Source organism: Podarcis erhardii, assembly GCF_964252035.2.
Source record: "Podarcis erhardii genome assembly, chromosome: Z".
Classification (NCBI taxonomy): Eukaryota; Metazoa; Chordata; class Lepidosauria; order Squamata; family Lacertidae; genus Podarcis; species Podarcis erhardii.
In genome coordinates this window covers 20,405,282-20,424,946 of record NC_138504.1, presented here as the reverse complement: position 1 = coordinate 20,424,946, position 19,665 = coordinate 20,405,282, and the positions used below count along the sequence as shown (strand labels likewise).

The window sequence follows — 19,665 nt, the reverse complement described above, 5'->3', positions numbered from 1 at the left end:
CTCTCAGTGATGGGCTCTAGTGGGGCCTGCCAGATGCGGTGGTGGGTCTGCAGTTGCTTGAAAGAAGAAGAAAAACAACCCACTGTTTTACTGATCTGACTGGCAGCCGTGTCCTCCTACAAGTTACATTCATTAACGATGGCTTGCTAGCAGCTGTTGATGGGGCTGCAAGTGAGTATTCTTGCATGCTCTTTAACAGTTGAAACATTTTCTTTAGGTAATTTAAGGTTTTATATAGTTCATTACTTTATTTTTATTTTACTCCCAGACTCACTGTCCAATTTACATGGTCTTAGGACCCCCTCCCCCTCCCCCTCCTGCCCTTTCAGGAATAGTAGAAGTAGCTTATTTCAGTCAAAAGCTATTACTGTAGGATATAAATCCAAACAGAATAGGCTGTAAAAGCAGGAACATGTTTTATTGTTTGAGAACAATTGAACCACAGAGGTTATACACTACTTCATTAATCTGAAAGACTGAATGGCTCCTTTTTTCTGCAGTCTTCACAAGAAATGGTGGGAGGAATTGGGGGTGGGGGGTGGGGGACAGCTGCTACTACTACAACAACAACTCTGTACAGGTGATGATCAAGATTGATAAACTTTCCAGTTCATTATGATTGCTTGGCTGTCTGAATGTTCGTTGGGACATTTGCTCGTTTCACCTTTGCAAACACAGTTTTTAGCACTTTGCTAACAATGGTATAGAGCAGTGATGGGATTCACTAAAAAGCAATGAGGCTGGTTCACACGTGCAGCACAATGAGGTGGCAGAGGCTTGCTCTGGTAGGCTGGGCTGTAGCACTTCAGGAAGCCTGTGAGGACCCACATTTCCGAACGCTCCCTTCTATCAAATTTCCCTGCAAGTAGAAACATAGCCTAGCGAGTAGGCTTTGCTAGAATTCCCCACCCCAAGTTCTTACCTTTTTTAAAATTTGCTTTGGTAAGTAATGTAGGGAAGCATTCAAAACCAGAACACCTCCACCCGCAACCTGTAGTGGTCACAGTTCTCTCTACCAGCTTAGGATTCTGCCATCTTGTTTTGCTGCCTATGCAGAGCTGGTTTGCAACCACTCCTGATCTTCACCTGCCACGGGCATTTTGGGTGGCTTTTAGGGTGTCCACTCAGTTCTAGGGTGTGCTCTCAGTTCATATTCGGCAATGCAAAGGCCAACAGGTATGGCTAACCACCCATGTGAGTTTATACCCTAGAGCAGAGCTTTCCAAACTTTTCATGTTGGTGACACACTTTTTAGACATGCACCATTTCATGACACAATAATTCAGTTTTCCTAGCACTAACCCTTTTCCAGCCTTAGGAGGAGCACCAGGCGGGGGGGGGGGTGTGCAGGGCGGGGAGGTGGCGTTCGCACAACACACCTACACACTGCAGCCGACACACTAATATGTCACGATACGCAGTTTGGAAAGCATACATCCCCAGGTAAGAAAGCTGGCGACTTACAGACAAGTAAGTCCCCAGAGGATTATGCACTGACCACCTTTAAATTAGATTTTATATCTCTCCCCCCCCCCCCCGTGATATTCTCAGCAGTGATTTTATTATCAAACAGGCATATGCCAGACACATCCCTAGCCTAATCTGCAAATTTTATGAAAGGTGGGCTAAGGAGTTTTGATGATTTGCAGGGTGGGAGTGGGAGAGCGTCAGGCTTCTGTGTACTCAGAAGTCACGGAAACTAAGTGTGAAACTGATTTGACAGGAGTGGATCTGTAGGGGCATATGGCTCAGAAGCAGGAGGACTGCACGTCCAGCATTTCCTAACCAAGCATCTGTAGTTAGCAAAGTGCCCTGAAGCATCTCGGAGGTCCTTGTTTTGGTTCAGGGTGATTTGGAGAGAGCCTGCTTTAGCTTGGACAAACCCGACTTTGGTTCTTGATGGAGGATTTGTTCGAATCTAGGTTAATCCTCCTCTCCTCGTTTTATCCTCGGAATAACCTCATGAGGTAGGATAGGCTGAAAAACAGTGACCCAAGGTTGCCTAAAGAGCTTTCATGGCTGTGAGGGAATTTGAACCCAGGCCTCCCCTTTAATATTCTCTTAATATAACTACTCTACCACTGGCTCTTACATTTGAAGCCATTGCAAAATAACCTATGGAAGAATGACAGTTTTTCCTATCTTAATACTGAACAGATATTTGGTATTGTGGCGGCGGGGGGGTTAAAATTAGCCCTATTGGTCAAATGCCCTTGGTCTGTGTTGAATTCTGCTATTAACTCTGCCTGATTTCAAGAGTCCGGCCATGATGGCACCAGGGAAATTAATAGACAATGTCCTCAATGGCTTTTCAAAGATTGGAGCGGGGTGGGGGTGGGGGGCTCCATTCCACCTCTTAAAATTATTTAAGCAGGTGTTGCAGGAAAGCTATTGCTTTTATATGACTCTTCAAATGTTTACAGCTAAACATTTTTTCCCCGTGATTGAATTTTTCACAGTGCTAAAATACCACCGAGAAATATGCTTCCCATCAGCTTTATTGCTCCCTGGATACTTTCTCGACAAACCTTGTATCTTGCTTGGACACAAACTCTCTATTGCAAGAAGATATCTTGCTGTTTTTAACAAGCTGTGTTGCTTTGAAAGGATATGCTTGTAGCGCCAGTGGGAATGTCAGTACCTTAAGAGTAATACTGCTTTAAGGGTACTATTTTATTAAAGCAGACATGAGTAATTCGTTCCTGACTGTTATACACCCCAAGTTTATTAAGGGTATTTTACATCTGCGGAGGAGATTACAACCTCACTTATTTTCTCCACTGCTTGGCTTTAATAGATGGTGGGGATATAATATTTATTAAGTCTAAGCAAGGAAGGGTATAATAGCGGGATTGTCCTTTATAACCTATTTAATACAGTTGTAAAATAAACCTTAATAAAACAGGAAGTGGGAAACACCATTTCCTATCTGGTGTGTGTGTGTGTGTGTGTGTGTGTGTGTGTGTGTAGGGTTCATGGGGTGTAACTTGTCTCCATATATTGCTAATATGTTAAGAACTTCAGCTTTACAATAGCATTAAACCTTGCAAGATTGTTGGATAAGTCTGAACTTGATCTTTTACCGTGGCCATTTCATGGATGGTTTCACGGGATCATGCATTTTATTAATTCAGCAATTGCAGTTAGTGGTGTGCAGGATTGTGTCCCTGGGTCGCAAATTTTCAGATTGTATGAAGACAGGGCTGTCTCTCAGTTCCCCTTTCCCATTTTCCCTACAGAATGGAGGGATCTGCTTCAGAACAGTCTGAAATGAATTTTCTCTGGGCCTCGGGACTCCCTCTAGTCTTTCCACAGCCACCCACCTCTCTGCATGGCATGACCCCTACTAGCCCTGATTTGCAGCCTCTTGGCTGGAAGTGTATCCTTGAACTCTGATAATGCCTTTGGCCTGCTTGGAAGCAGGACAGAGAAGGCTGTGAGAGTGTATGTAAAAGCTAGTCTACTGGACAAAGGGAAAACACTTGCTTGGTGCCCTCCCCATCACTGCCAGGTGGTCCCGAAGGGTTGCCAAGAATGCAGTGTAGCCCTTCAGCTAACAAAGTTTTGCCACCCCAGTATATATGTGGTATGGATATCAAAGTACATGTATAGATAACATTGAAGGAGATGGTCGTATTTAGCCTGGAGAAGAGATTATTAACAAGCACTATTTAGCCTTCTTCACATACCTGAAGGGCTGTCACATAGATGACAAATTCATCTTCTGTTGCTCTTGAGGGTAGATTAAAGGAATTAAACTGTAAGTGCTGGAGCACATGACAGCAAGTCAAAGAGGTCAAAGTGCCATAGGTAAAACACATGGAGAGCATAATCTATACTGGGTGCAACAAAACCTGGTGGAGCTGAGACAACATGGTGGATGTAGTGGTGCTCTGTTTATCTAAATAGGATGTAGAGTCCGACAAGCTAGAAAACCCAAAAATATTTCTTATATTGGCAGAGGGTTGGGCTAGAAGAACTTTAAGGCCCCTTGCAGCTCTGTGATTCTAAGATCATATAAGGGAATTCAGCAAGGTGAGGGAATAGGGTTGGAGATTGGTCCCCCTGCAGAACTGGCACTGTATCAGCCTGCCCCACACTTACGATTAAGTGAAATTAATGGCACTTTCCCCCCGAAGCCAATGTATTCAGGAAGGAAGGGGGAGGATAGCATAATGATCTCTGCTGATGTCCTTACAGTGTGTGAGTGGGACTGGATGGATTTTACTTTATTTTTAAATTTTTTTAGAGAGATGCACTAAAACCACCTACAGTGTGACAACAAGTAGAAGGATAATTGCTGAAAATGAAGTCTTCTCTGCCATGCATTTCCTTGAACATCTGTTGTTCCATATGGAGTCATAAATATTTGCAACAAAATAGCTAGGGGAAAAAATCATCTCAACATTAATATGGAAAGGTTGAATCTGCCAAGGAAACTCAAGATTCTTTAGAATTCTCTCCCCACCCCCACCCCCACCCCACCCCGCATGGGCAAGTTTCACCTACCCATGATAGTGAGAAACAAACAAACAGAAACGTTATTTAATGTGTGTGGGGGGGGTGAGACTTCATGGGAAGTTTGGGTATTGGAAAGGGATAAGTTTCATATAAATAGGTTTGCGAAGCTTATACACACATAGGAATCTGCCTTAGGTCAGTTTGTCCCTCTGTACTCATATTGTATAAATGGGCAGCCTGCAAGCCTAAACCGCCTGCCTTTATTTTAAGGGGAGGGGAAGAGGAGGGGCAAAAGAGGAGAGAGAAAAGGGGATGGATGAGACAGAGAAACAAAGGGGAGAATAGGTGGTTGAAGCAGAGAAGGAAGGAAGTAGCAGGAGACCCGGGGAGAGAGATAGAAGGGAATGGATGAGATGAAGCAGAAGGCGAGGGGGAGAGGGGATGAAGGAGAGAGTGGAAAGGGGGTGAATGAGAAAGAGAGAGGGGAGGAGAGCAGGAGGAGGGAGCAGAAGGAGGTGGGGGAGAGGTTGACAATAGGGAAAGACAGTGAGAAAATAGCAGAGGGGGGAAGTGGCAGAAAGAGGGAGGGGGAAAAGGGGGTGACAGGGACATGGAGACCCAAAGAGTGACCTGATGCCACTTCTAGTATGTAGCCTCTGACAGATTGTCTCTGAGAGAACGTGCCCCATAGGAATTGCTACCCCCACCCCGCCCACAGCACTCTCTACTCTGACAGGCAGAAGCATTTCCTGGAGAAATAATCTAGAGACTCTTTTCTACAGGTACCCAAATGCTGGTGCACCTGTTGTTTATTTGTGGCTCATCTATGTAGGTTGTCATTGGGGGCTACAGGTTTGCTGGTGGGCTGTTGGTTTTTCCTTTACAGCAGAGACAACAGCAACTGTCAGTCCCTCTTGTAATTCTGTTATTAGTAAGTTCTGGATTACTTGGAGGTGTTATAATTGATGATGGATTAGGGTGTGTGTGTGTGGAAGAGCTGTTGCCCAGAAATGTTTTTCAGTGGGTTTTATGGTATTTACATCAGCTTTCAATCCACGTACTGCATGATGATTTTAAGTTTTTAAAATAGTTCCATCGTCCCTGAAGACGGAATGTTTTGACTTGGTTGTTTCTGTGGCTTTGCTGATCTGAGCTCCTTACTAACCAAATTAACCGTGTTTCTCCCCAAATTCTTATCCATGTTCGCCATATATTTCTGTTCCCTCTCACCATGAAGATTTAAGTCCAAATTAGTTTTTTCACACACACACACACACACACACACACACACACACACTGTTGACAGGAACTTATGGCACCAAAATTTATTTTAAATATGTACCCAGTTATAAATAGGTATAATCTTCAGTGTTATTAATGGGAGCTTCATGCAGGTAAATGTCACGACTGTATAAATTACCTAGGTATCATTGTTAACAAGTATATTGGCATAATTCGGCATTGCAGGGTAATCTTTGTGCTATTGTACTGATATTTTCTAAGTGATTGTCTGTTTAAAACACCTTTGACAAGAATAGCTCTGTAAAACGGTGGGTGGGTGCATGTGCGCAAGGATGCATCAGTCTATTCCCTGACCATGTCTGTTTTGCCTGTGTTCGTTGATAAGGCCATTCTGTCCTGTTTCTGCATCAATCTCTCAATCTGAAACTAAAGAGAACAAACATACACACAAAATTAACATTATTATTTACAAAATACATATGTTTTATATGCATTGTATTCTAATATTAAGGATGAATAAATCTGTCACAGAGGTTTAAATTCCGAAGTGTGCCTGTGCTTTCAGTTTGCCAATTGTTTTGGAAAATGCAAATTAGATAAGTTCATTTTTAAATGTGAGCTGCATCAAATTGCCCCCCAACCCCATCTAAAATACCCATATTGGTGTGGACTTTATACTAAATTACACATTTTTTCTCCACACATTTTATTCCAAAAGTGCAGTTTTGTTGTACATTTGTTTAGCAGAGAACTCTATTGCAGCATTGGGAGAAGTGTGAAAAACAAAATATAACTGCATTCTAATCTATGTATTAGGCTAAGAACTGCAGATCAGATTCACTTGAAATACAGTTTGAACAAAATCCTCACAATCAGTATGTTGAAAACTGCAGTTGACACCTGTACGGAAAAGTACCTATTGATTTGAATGAATAGACAAACACTTCAAATGATTCCATTGTTTTTCCGTTGCTGCCAGATAAGTCAGATAAGTCACTTTGCCCTACTCCTGATGGGCAGAACTTGTATTAGGGCCTATGTGCAAGTATGTGCAACTAAGAAAATCACCTCTTCATCCTGTTTACTTTCCTCTTCTTCCTCTCATCATTCCCTTTTTATATAATTTTAGATTGTAAATATCTTGGGGCAGATATTTGCTTCCTGTTTGTCTGTAAAAAATAATGTTGTGCATACCTACGGCTTTCAATAATAGATGGCGGTGCAACTAAGCTTAACTGGCAAATAAGGTAATCTACAAGTTAGCTGTCTTTGTCATTTGATGCTTTTGCAATGCTTCTTGGATGCCCTCACAATGTGCACACATTCCTTAAGCACCTTATCACAAATCGGACCACTGGAGGAGGTGGAAGGCACCACGGCACCAGGCAATATAAATCATACCGTTAAAATGATCCCAAAGTTTGATTTAACACTCAGCAACCAGATTAATCAGCTACTCCTCAAATTGCATTCATTTTGACCCCTTTGCACATTCAAGGGGTGTAATTAAGAAAAACAGCCTGGACTTTAAATTTGGCACTTGAATTGCAAGGTTAAAGCAGTAAATTTGGGGTGGCTTGACTTCTGCCAGGTTAGAAGGAGGCATCCCTCTTTTCTCACTGATGAAAAGAACGACTCACCTCCTGGCCGAGAGGCAATGAAAGCAGAAGCAGTGGGCGAGGGAGGAGGTTGCAGCGCTAGTAAGTCATTGAAGGTAGATAGCCTTGTCCTTGAAGACTTGAAAATGGATGTGAAATTTCATGGAATCACAGAGGTGGAATCAGGGTGGAATGTGGATTTCCATCAGACTTTTTTTTTTCCAAGTAAGTCTCATGATAGCAAGATCTGATAACTATAATGAGCAGGGCTGGATTAAGACATGCCCAACTATGTCATGTTTAAGAGGCCCCACAGCAGCAACAAAAAATGTATTATTCTAACATAAAAGACAATGAAAATAGAAAATAATAAAGTGGGTTGGGTTGGGTGTAGTTTGCAATTGATCTGAACTGTATTTTAGCTGCTGGTGGTGCTGTTTGGCAATTTATGGACTGAAGTCACTAATGAATTCAACCAAAGCTAGTTATCTCCTAAGCATATATTCATCTATTGTAATGCACTAGGCAAAAAACTTTCTTTTTCATCTTTTGGTCCTTAATTTGGAGGGTTCCAAGTGCTTTTAAGTACTTGTTTCCTGTTTAGGTGGGCCAGGTTCAGTAAGACGTGGGGTTTTTTAAATTCATATAGGTGCGTTTCTTAAAGCTTTTTATTCGTTTGTTGTAGTTGGTTTTAGCATTTATACTGTGCTGCAAGTCTCTGAGTCACTTTTGTAAGGCAACTAAGTAATAATAGTATTTGTGTGTCGAGGTCCCCAGGGCCACCCCAATAACTCACACATCACACAGAATTTTTGTTTAAGATTTTTGGCATAATTTTGGCCACAACTTTATTAAAATACAAATTTGTGAGTGGTTGCTTAGGCATTGGTTGCGACTATCTGCCCCCACCATGGGGGACAGACAGACATTCCGCACGATGCGAAAGTCAGAATAGGGGATTGCGCGGAGCAGGGAACCTGCCCTCAGCCCAAATGCAACCAGGAGCTCATTGCTATGGCCTGAGCCCCCTTGACAGAGTGGACAAGCAATAGTTAGCCCCAATTCCTTTAACGGAATTGCAGCAGCAGCATTAGAGGGGCAGGCACAGCCAATCCATGCCCCCCACCAACCAAACCATAAACCAATGCCTAACCGCAACCTTACAAGTTGTGACGATTTGCTACGCAGTAGGCAAAAACCAAATGGCAACAGCCAATCAGCCAGATGGACAAAATTCCTACTGGGCCCCTGCCCCAAGAGCAGACGACCCCATGACAGGCATAGCAAGGTCAAAGCGAACAACCCTAATTCTAGGGAGGGGGGGACAGGCAATCCAATGCACGGGGCGAAAAGAGGAAGCCCTAGCCTCGTGCAAGGAGTTTTAGCATTTCTGGCTGTCAATCAACAAATGGCAACATTAACTTCTTCCCAACAACAAGGGAAGCCCCAATCGCATCAGTGGCCAACGATCAATTAACCCGCCCCCAACTTTGGAGTGTCCTGGCGGCCCCCACCGCAACACGTGCTCTCCGTGAAAGAGAACGCGCTTAATAATAACAACTGTTACTTCCCGACTGTCACTCCCAGGTATATAATAAGCTGGACAGCAGAGTTGCTTAGAGTATGGTGCTGATAACACCAAGGTTGCAGGTTCAATACCTGTATGGGACAGCTGCATATTCCTGCATTGCAGGGGGTTGGACTAGATGATCCTCAGGGTTCCTTGCAACTCTACAGTTCTATATTTCTAAGTACAGTGGTACCTCGGGTAAAACCTTAATTTGTTCTGGAGGTCCGTTCTTAACCTGAAACTGTTCTTAACCTGAAGCACCACTTTAGCTAATGGGGCCTTGTGCTGCCGCTGTGTGATTTCTATTCTCATCCTGGAGCAAAGTTCTTAACCCGAGGTACTATTTCTGGGTTAGCAGAGTCTATAACCTGAAGCATATGTAACCTTAAGCATATGTAACCCGGGGTACCATTGTAATCTCTCTTCTCTCCCCGTCCCACCTCTCCAAACACAAGCCCCGATTACAGTTAATTATACAATATTCAAGCAAAACAAACATTTCTGGTTTGAGACACCAGGAGCAATGTTCTGCCAACAGGTGGTTTGGGCCAATGTGATATCCCTTCCCTGATTCCTGATAAGGGCAGGCAGCCCCACAAGTGATGCACTTCTATTGATGGCCTTGACCATATGAAGCATAGCTTAGCCCTCATGCCAAAGTTTTATCTAAGGCCAAGTAGACACGCATCAGTAATGTGCACACAGCCTCCACTCAAATGAACATCTCCACTAATTTCTGTGAAAGAGGATAGTTCTGTGATGTGCACATTGAGGTGAGCCAATGGAGCTGGCCTCAGTGGGAAGTACTTGTTCAGGCCAGCTCTAAACTCATCTTGTGATGTTCTCATGGGATGTATTTGCTCAATTGCAGTCTTGATCACATCCAGGTGGCTCGTGTCTCCCACTTCCCACCTCAGGAATTCCCTGATTGTTTGTCATGCTTCCTATTCTCCTGGCACACGAGCAAAGTTTACATTAAAGAATACAATCCGTCTCTCATAATATTCAAACTCAGGACCATCCAATGAAGCTGCACGCTGGTGGATTAAAGACAAGACAAAAGAAAAATAATTATTCACACAGCACATAGTTAAGTTGTGGAATGAACTCCCCATAGAGGCAGTGATAGCCACCAACGTGGATGGCTTTAATGAGGGCTAGAGAAACTGATGGAAGATAAGGCTGTCAGTGGTTACTAGCCATGATAGCAATGTTCTGCCTCCACTCTCAGAGTTAGCAAGCCTCTGGATACCAGTTTCACAGGGATTACCAGTGGGGAGAGCACTGTTGCACTCAGGTCCTGCATGCCAGCTTCCAGTAGGCACTGTGTTAACAGGATGCTGAATTAGGTGGGTCTTTGGCCTGATCCAGCAGGGGTTTCCTCGTGTTCTTAATATAGCTTCCCTTCTTAACCCTGCCTCCCCTTCTTTCTGTTCTTTCCACTTTGTTCAATTTTAGGTTGCAAGTTCCATGGGGTATGAACTTATCATCTTGTACCTCTTGTAAAGTACCATGCACACTGATGGTGCTATATAAAATGATGGTGATGATACTATATAAGATTATGATGATGATACATTCAGTTCTGCTTGGGAGGAAGTTATTTGTCTGCCTGAACAGATTGTGCAGTGGCCAAAATGGAAGATAATCTAGCCCTCTTTTTGTCTGTGTAGTTATCATTCAAAAGCACTGGCACATAGGGAAGGTAGTCAGCAGTCTGCCTAAGCAGATTGGCCAAATTAGTTAAGAGCAGACATTATGGAAAGAGAAATCAAAACTTCTATTTCAGTACTACCAGTGGTGTCTGGTGCCCATTGGGATGGATAGGGTAAAAGCATGGAGATCAAACATTAGTTGGAACTAGAGCCAGTGACAGGCAGAATCAATTAATTTTAGATTTCTCCCAGTCCTCCTTCCTTCTGAGTTCTTTACTGAGGCTAAGGAGAAAGAGGCTGATAGGCAGTGCTGCCCTCTGACTGATTGTAAGTAAGAAGGCAGACACTTGGGGGCTGGCTGAAGGCAACCTGAGGTGGGTGGGACAGTTCCCCCTTAGCCCTAATGGAGTAGTCTCCACTGAATACTACCAATGCCTAATAGGAGATATGTTTCTACAATGCAATTATACCTATATCATCTATATCTATATATTAGAAAAGCTATCATGTTCAACTATGGAGGGGGGAGGAGCATTGGTGTAGCATGGTTGCCGGTGCCCGGGGCATGCTGGGGGCAGGGTGTAGAGGGTGAACGGAGCCTGCCATGTGAGCCCTCGTCCACTGACACTGCCAGAGCGATGCCAGTCCTAAGCTGATTTGCAAGGCTGGGATCTAATCTGAATGATTCACCCATCTTTGTGTGCGCGTTTGTGTGTGACAGTGTAGACACTTAATAAGATGGACATTTGTCATGGTAGTATTGAGCCATCATGGTCAATGGCACTTTACAGAGTAATAAGAAAAGGCTATGTTCCTGTCCAAGTGCAAGGGAAGCAAGAGAGGGATGAGAAGAAGATGATGGGTGAGAGGTTAAACAGAAGAACTCAGTTCAGTTCAGTTACACCAGGGGTGAGAAGCCTTTTGCACTCCAAATGTTGTTGCACACTTAACTCCCATTAGCCTTATCCAGCATGGCCAACGATCAGGAACGATGGGGAGTAGTATTCCAGCAACACCTGTAGTGCCACAGGTTGCGCACTAATGAGTTAGACATAGGCCGTATCTGTGCTATCCATTTAAAGCACTAGCATGACTTCCAAAGAAATCCGGCAATTGTAGTTTTTTAAGGGAGAGAACCACTGTTTCCCTCACAGAGCTAATGTTTCCAGAGTACCAATGAAAGATGGATAGGTGGTTTTACCACTCTGGAAATTGTAGCTCTGTGAGAGGAGTAGGGGTTTTCTAACAATTCTCAGCACACTTAACAAACTGCAATTCCCAGGTTTCTTTGGGGGAAGCTGTGACTGTTGGTTTGATACTGCTTTAAATGGATAGGAAGCAGCTAGCTGTTGACTGAAATTGAAATGCTGTGATGAATTGGATCCAGTGGAAACTCTTCCACTAGGGCTACTGGGGCACAGCCCTGCCAAAGATAATGTCCAGTGTGTGTGTGTGTGTGTGTGTGTGTGTGTCCCAAATCTCAAAGCTACACATGTAATAACAGTGACATCCCCAAGACAAAAGGAATGTATTCCTTTAAGCAACAGTAGCGGCTAGATTATTATTGGCTGTAAATTGGAAAACAGAAAAAATACCAGAAATATTGGAATGATGAGCTAAAATCTGAGAATTTGTGGAGATGGCAAAATTAATGGCAACAATTAGAGGCTGTTCCAACCAAAAAAATGTACAAAGAGTGGGAGTACATAAAGGAATACATGGAAAGATTTGGTTTTGGAGCTTAAATTTAATATGCAATAGGTAAAATGCACAAGGATACAAGATGATATCATGACATATATGGAACAACAAATACAAACTTTTGTTAACACAACAAGAAACAATATTAGGTTGAGAAGATCGCACATGGGTGAAGGGAAGTAATGAGAACGGGGGAAGGGAGGTGTAGGGCAGCATTTGGAAAATTGTTAAAGATATATATGTGATTTAAGAGGTTAAGAACAAGGAGTTAAAAGAAGATTAACATAATTGAAAAGAAAAGTCATGTTCTTGTTTGTGCTATGGTTTATTTTGGTTGTAAAATCCTCTTATGTGAAGAGGATTTTTAAATTTTTACAATTAAAAAACAAAACTTAAAACTTAAAAAATAAATCTCAAAGCTACACATGCTTTCCCAATCCTAGTAAATGCTTTCACAGCTTTGGGTGTGATTTTGGGCTTAGGATCATAGAACTGTAGAGTTGAAAAGGACCGTGAGGGTCAACTGGTCCATCCCCCTGCAGTGCAGGAATCTTTTGCCCAATGTGGGGCTCAAACCAATAGCCCTGAGATTAAGGGTGTCATGTTCTACCAACTGAGCTATCCATTCTGAGTATTTTGCTTTATATTCTCTTTCTCAATACATGTAAAACAACAACAACAACCTAACAGGATGCCTATTCATCTGGAATGAGTGCTAGAAATTAAAACCATGCCCTCTGAATAGAATCTAGGGTGCTATTACAAGGTATGGCAAACAAGCTCCATAAAAGCAGTCTTCCTTTTGCCTCAATAAATGCAGTGTTGCTTGTGCCCTTGGTTAGGTCCTAGTTTTATTTCCTGTTTATTCTGCCACCCCATGGGTGGCAGCTTTCAATGTATACATCGTGAATAGTGGGTGTTAAAATTCAAACACACACATCAAAGCCTTTGTATTCCACCCACAAAGAGTGTGACCTGTTTAGGGACATTCCATACTTATCCTTTCTGTTGTGGTTGTCATGGCATCATCACTTTGCCAATTAAGATTTTTATGTCTTTAACAAATTAACAAATACAGCTCTACTCCCTCCATGTGCTTCTGTTGAAGGTAGCCCTAAAGGGGGGCACCATTCAGATGTGAAGATCTATTACAAGATTGAAATAGATTTCTAATGCTTATATCATTCATCTTCGCAGTGTGTGATTTCAATCAGGAGGAGAAAATGATGAATTGTTTGACAGGGGTTCTTTTCTCCCCCACCCGCTCTCCCTTTCCCACCCATAGACGCTAAACCGTAATATGCTTCCCCTAGTCTTTTCCTAGCTATTACGGACTTTAACATGCAATGTGACCTTGGTTGGCAAACCATGTTTGGTTAGCACAAAAACTTAATCATAAGAAGTCATAAGTAGAATCCTTCTTCTTTACTGCCCCTTTTTTCGGGGACTTGGAAATTTATGGCTTGTGGGACAGGTAGGATATGAACAATGGGGCAAATGGAGTGCAGGGTTATCTCATCTGTGTGAAAACCGCTGGTAGAAATCGATGTGACCTCTGCTAGGCTGTCATCCCAGTCTCCACCCTCCGTCTCCTATTTGTCTTTTGGTGGGGAGCTTAGATCTGGATGCTGTCTCCCTGTGTCTCTCTTGGGCCAGATTATCAAAATGAATCATTGCCTGCATAGCTCTTATATTTCTATTTATTTTCCTGCTGTTGACTAGCTCGGGTGAAATATGATTTCTTTTTGCATTTGATCCTCACTGCAGCCAGCAGCACCTAATTTAGCTGTGTCTATCTCTTTAAAGAAGACTAATGCCATTTTGAAACTTCAATCTACTCTACAGCAACATTACTAACCATAGACGGTGTGCCCTGTCTCTGCAGTCAATATGAATTTTCCTTTTGGCCATTTTAATAGCATTACTTTCCCCCACCATACCATGCCCCCCCTTCCCAAGCAGTTGAGGTTTCTAGATTGTTTTAAGCAGTTTATCCACAATTCATTCATTGCGCCCGCTCGCTTGCTTCCCCCCCCCCCTCGTCTTTCCCTCCACCTCTCCAAGATGCGTTTAGTTTACCTTGCTTCACAGAGGAGTGGTTTTGGACATAGACAATTAGTTTTAATGACTTGACCCTGCATATGAATTATTTGAGCATGAGAAATGGTATGTAGTCTTTGACTTGGGAAGAACTTGTTTTAAGTGTGTAACCAGAGGATAGGGTTGGGGGGAATAGCAGAAAGATTGATCATACCTTCTCATAAAATATTAACCAAACTGATGTGCTGAGAAGACAGAATCTTATTAGAAACTCTGAGAAATAATCAGATAATAATAGTGATAATGACAGTGGTAGTGGTAGTAGTAGTAGTAGTAGTAGTAGTAATGGCATGCATAAGAAATGGAAGAAATGGGAAATCACAAAGCAAGAATATAACACAAGTAGCCAACAGTTACGGGGAGAAGGTCAGGCAGGCCAAAGCTCAGAATGAGCTCAGGCTTGCAAGAGAGGTTAAAAATAACAATAAAATGTTTCTTTGGCTATGTTTGAAGCACGAGGAAGAGCAAGCAAGTGGTAGGTCCTTGGTGTGGAGAAGATGGAGAAATGCTATTGGGTGACAGAGAGAAGGCGGAACTGTTCAACACCTACTTTGCCTCTGTCTTCATCAAAAAAGAAAGCAATGCCCAGCCTGGTGATAACAGAAAAAATATTGTAAGGAGGGTGTTGCAGCCCAAGATAGGAAAAGAGGTGGTGAGGGAATACCTAGCTACTTTCAATGAATTCAAACCTCCAGGGCCTGATGAGTTGCATCCAAGGGTACTAAAGGAACTTGCAGATGTAATCTCAGAGCCTCTTTCTATAATCTTTGAGAATTCTTGGAGAAAAGCTGAGGCCCCTGTGGATTGGAGGCAGGCGGACATCGTCCTCACCTTCAGAAATGGGAGAAAAGACCCAGATAACTACAAGCCAGTCAGCTTGATGTTGATACCAAGAAAGGTGCTAGAACAGATAATTAAACAGTCAGTCTGTGAGCACTTAGAAAAGGATGCTGTGATTACTAAGACCCTGAAGGGGTTTCTTAAAAACAAGTCATGCCAAATGAATCTCTTTTATATAGAGAGTTACAAGCTTCATGGATCGGGGGAATGTTGTAAACATAGTGTATCTTGATTTCAGTAAGACTTTTGACAGAGTTCCCTGTTATATTGTTGTGGAGAAGCTGGGAAAATGTGGGCTAGACAAGGTAACAGTTGGGTGGATTTGTAGCTGTTTGACTGATTGTACCCAAAGAGTGCTTACTAATGGTGTCTCATCATCTTGGAAAAAGGACAAGTGGGGTGCCACCGGCTTCTTTTGTTCAATGTCTTTATAAACAACATGGATGAAGGAATAGCGGGGATGTTCATCCAGTTTACAGATGACACCAAACTAGAATGGGTAGCTAATACTGCAGAAGACAGAATTGGGATTCAGGATGACTTGAACAGATTAGAGAACTGGATCAAAACTAACAAAATTCATTTCAATAGGGACAGATGTTTTGCTCTATACTTAGGCAGGTAGAACCAGCTACACAAATATATGATGGTGGACATATGGGTTGCCAGTAGCACATGTGAAAAGGATTTAGGGGTCTTAGCAAACCACAAGCTTAACATGAGTCAACAGTGTGATGCAGCAGCAAAAACAACTGTTATTCTAGGCTGCATCAACAGAAGTGTAGTTGGGAAGTCATAGTACTGTTGTATTCTGCCTTAGTCAGACCCTGCCTGGAGAACTGAGTCCCGTTCTGGGTGCCACAATTTAAGAAGGATATTGACAAGCTGGAACGTGTGTGCCTAGAAAAGAGGAGACTAAGAGGAGATATGAGAGCTGACTCCAAGTATTTCAAGGGCTGTCATATGGAAGATGGAGCAAGCTTGTTTCTTCCTTCTCCAGAGGGTAGGACCCAATGCCTTGAAGTTACAAGAAAAGAGATTCTGACTTAACATCAGGAGGAGCTTTCTGACAGGAAGAGCTGTTTGACAATCAAAGGTGGTGGGCTCTCCTTCCTTGGAGGTTTTAAAGCAGAGGTTGGATGGTCATCTCTCATGGCTGCTTTAGCTGAGATTCCTGCATTTAAGGGGGTTGGACTAGATGACCCCCTCAGGGTCCCTTCCAACTCTACAATTCTGTGATTCTATAAACTTCACTCCTAAAATCTGTGCACCCTGCCTCAGATCCTGGAGAATCATTGCTAGAATTTGTTGCTGTTGTTGTTAGTGTAGCACTTAATGCCGAAATAGGCTTCTAACTGGTTTACATGAATAAAAACAAATTACACAAACATTAAAATACAGAGCTACATAATTAAAATGCATACTGAGCAATCCTATTAATCCATTAAAATATAACATCTAGAATTAAAATATGAAATAAAGCAATCCTATAAATATAAAATATTTACGTACGGGGATGCATGAATCAGTGGCCTGACTTCACATGGCTGTATGGCACCTTCATACAGGATACAGAGCTGTCCACCCGTTACTAATTTCTGAACTTGCACAGTGTGGTTGCAGAATACACACAGCCCCAAATTACCATTGTTACATGATCACTGAGTATCGCAAAGGGGATTAAAAAGAATTAAGCATTGAATTCATCCATCCATCAAAAAGGGCGATGGAGCAAAAATCAGATTTCTTTTAATCCTTTTTAATCAGCAAGAGTGAAACAATATGACCAACGAGAAGCAAAAATGACTCTCAACGCAGTGAAGATTGTGCACAGTGTTTTATGTAAAATCCAGCAGTTTTGACTGTATTTTAAACATTACTTGATTATAGTTAGTATTATACCTGTTGTTAGAACCAAATTACTTCTCATTACTCCATTCTGTTTTTTGCTTTGTTTATTAGGACAAAGAAGTCTCTGAGTTAAAAAAAAAAAAAGTTATCTCATTTCTTTCCTTCCTTTAATTGTTCCTTTCTGGAACTGCAAGATGACCTCATTTGATTTGATTTTGATTTGATTTATTGTATTTCTATGCAATTTCTAAAATAATTAGCAAATTATCAGTAAACAATTACAATGTATAAAACAATCTAAATATCACAATTACAGCAAAGGTCATATTGTATAACAGATATATTACATAACATTATATATCATAGTATGCAACAAATATTTATAATCTGTAAAACAATGTTAACAACAAAATAGCAGCTAAGTAAACAAGGTAAACACTGTTAAGTTCACAAAGTCTCTCTCCACTCTTCCATAACTCCTAATATTTTACTCCATTCAGTTCATTAAAATACACATGACGCCCATTGCTAAACCAGCTTAGACAAATGCTGCACTGGCTGAAGTCCTCAGTCCTCAGGCCATGGTGGAGACTGTGAGGCTCTTGGGCCTATTGCCAATGGTAAGGTGAATATTGACTCCGAGTAGCACACCCAGGTGCTATTGATGAAGAACTCATCCTTGTGGCCCTTGATAATAATGAGATCCATTCCCACCTGAGTGGGAAGTCCAAGATGATTGGGTCCCTCCAGAGCAACTTTGGTTAAGGGGCAGTTGTCTGATGGGGCCCCCTTTCCATCAGTGATTCTTCATAGGTGTGGATAGGTAGCTAAGCCCCAACTTCCATGCTCCACTACTGTAAGTGCAGAGCCTAACATATCTCCCTATTTATTTTTTCCAGAAAGCCAAAATTTTAATAAGGAAGGGGGGGAATTATAATTTATCTGGAAAAAAAATCATTGTAAACAGTTAAAATCGTTAGTAAGAGTGGACTAACACTTGGTGAATTTTGGATTATAATGGAGATGTAAAAGATTTGGATTATTATAAAAGGGAGGAAGTGGCTAACAATAGGACCCACAAAGGGGAGGAGGGAAGTTCAGGGGATTCTTTGGAATCTTGTTTTTATGATGTATGTTGGATATGCGATTGTAAAATCTTAATTTGGAAAACCAAATAATTTTTTTTTAAAGAAGAAGAAGAAGAAGGGCAAAAGCAGCATCAAAGACAAGAACAAGGCCACATCCATCGGTTCTCAGAAAATTTCTTCATGCTTCTTCACAGACTAATTTTATATATATATATATAACAACCCTTCATTGCAGGGGATTGGACTAGAACATTTCTCCCTATTGAAAGTCGTTTCGTTAGTTTTGTGAGTCTGTTAAGGTAATCTTAAATCCTAATTCTGTCTTCTGTGGAATGAGCTAGCTATCCCTCTCAGTTTGGGAGCATCCCCTCAATTCTTTCACCCAGGTCATTTTTAAAGATGTTGCCTCAGTTGCTTCCCAAGTAATAATCTGTTCCTTCTCTGTCATGTCTTTACAGAAGAGATGCAGATTGGCATCCCAATAATGGCACCAGCCCTAGAGAAGATCCAACTGGCTGGGCAGAGTGTTCCTCCTGGTTTCCGTGCACCTTTTCTTTTTGCAGATGGATTGTCCTCCGTAGAAACTTTATTAACCAACATACAGGTAAAATGCCCCAGTGATTATTCCACATCCCACCCTGCATTGAGATGACAGAGACTTAAAATCAAATTATATTGGTATAAAATATTAACAGAAATAAGATAAATTATTGGTTATAAATTATCAAGAGTTCCTCTAGTCTGTCTGATTATCTTAAAGAAGTGGTGTCCCAAAAAGACAACTGGCAACAGCTGCCCAGATGACTACATGGTATGATGACTATATGTCAAGTTCAGAAAAAGTCAAAAACCCTCCTGAATTGGCAGTTTGGATAATGGAAACTTGGGAACAAGTATACATGTAAAAAGAACAAATGTAATCAGAGCCAGGGAAAGGAGGCAAACAAGATAAAACGTTCTCAGAGAAACTGAGTTTATTTTGTATTGGAATAATAATACACAGGCTGTAGTAAACCCATATGCCTTATTATATGAAAGATGTGCTCATGTATAGGAAGTCAGATATGTGGGAAGGATAAATCTCTATTATCTATAATATAGTCGGGATTTGGGAACTTTGTTTTATGGTGGGAACTTTGGAATCAGTTTCAGTCAACTATTTGTTAATTTCAGAATCTCATTTTTTTAAATGGATGGTGATTTTAACATGAATTGTGAAAAGTAGAAAGTTTGTGTGTGATATTATATTGTATTACAAATGTTATATGCTTGCAAGCACTTCAACCTAACTTTTTACCTTTTGCTTTTTTGTCATTTGTTTTCTTAGCTGTCTTGAGGATCTTATAGTCAAAAAGCTTGATGGAAATCATTTAAATAAATCAACTAACAAATACTTCTTCTCCTTAGAATGCATATCCTGGATTATTTATGGATCATCTGCCAACGTCCACTTATCCTTCATTCATCAATAGATTTTAGCAATGAGACTTCAGCTGATACATGCAATTCCACTATATTTGAATGCCCCCAACCCATGGAGCTCTTACACGCAAGGGACT

The 19,665-nt window shown here is 41.6% G+C and overlaps 1 protein-coding gene and 1 long non-coding RNA gene across 12 annotated transcripts in view; one reads left to right on the top strand and one right to left on the bottom strand.

The window, feature by feature from the left end:
* Nucleotides 1-19,665, top strand: part of DACH2 (dachshund family transcription factor 2) — a 325,632-nt gene that overhangs the window by 290,678 nt on the left and 15,289 nt on the right. For all 10 annotated transcript variants that reach the window (XM_081848011.1, XM_081848004.1, XM_081848005.1 and 7 more), the window contains one exon: nucleotides 18,565-18,710. In XM_081848011.1, coding sequence (XP_081704137.1) covers nucleotides 18,565-18,710 — 146 coding nt within the window. The remainder of the gene's footprint in view (nucleotides 1-18,564; nucleotides 18,711-19,665) is intronic.
* The window catches only part of LOC309334083, a 46,607-nt gene continuing 27,343 nt past the window's right edge, over nucleotides 402-19,665 (bottom strand). Inside the window, exons 2-3 of one of the 2 annotated variants that reach the window (XR_014152855.1) lie at nucleotides 5,985-6,129; nucleotides 402-859 (exon numbers count right to left, since the gene is read on the bottom strand). This is a non-coding gene — a long non-coding RNA (uncharacterized lncRNA). Of the gene's footprint in view, nucleotides 860-5,799; nucleotides 6,130-9,783; nucleotides 9,909-19,665 lie in introns of those variants that run through there. The other variant, XR_014152854.1, reaches the window with a different exon arrangement.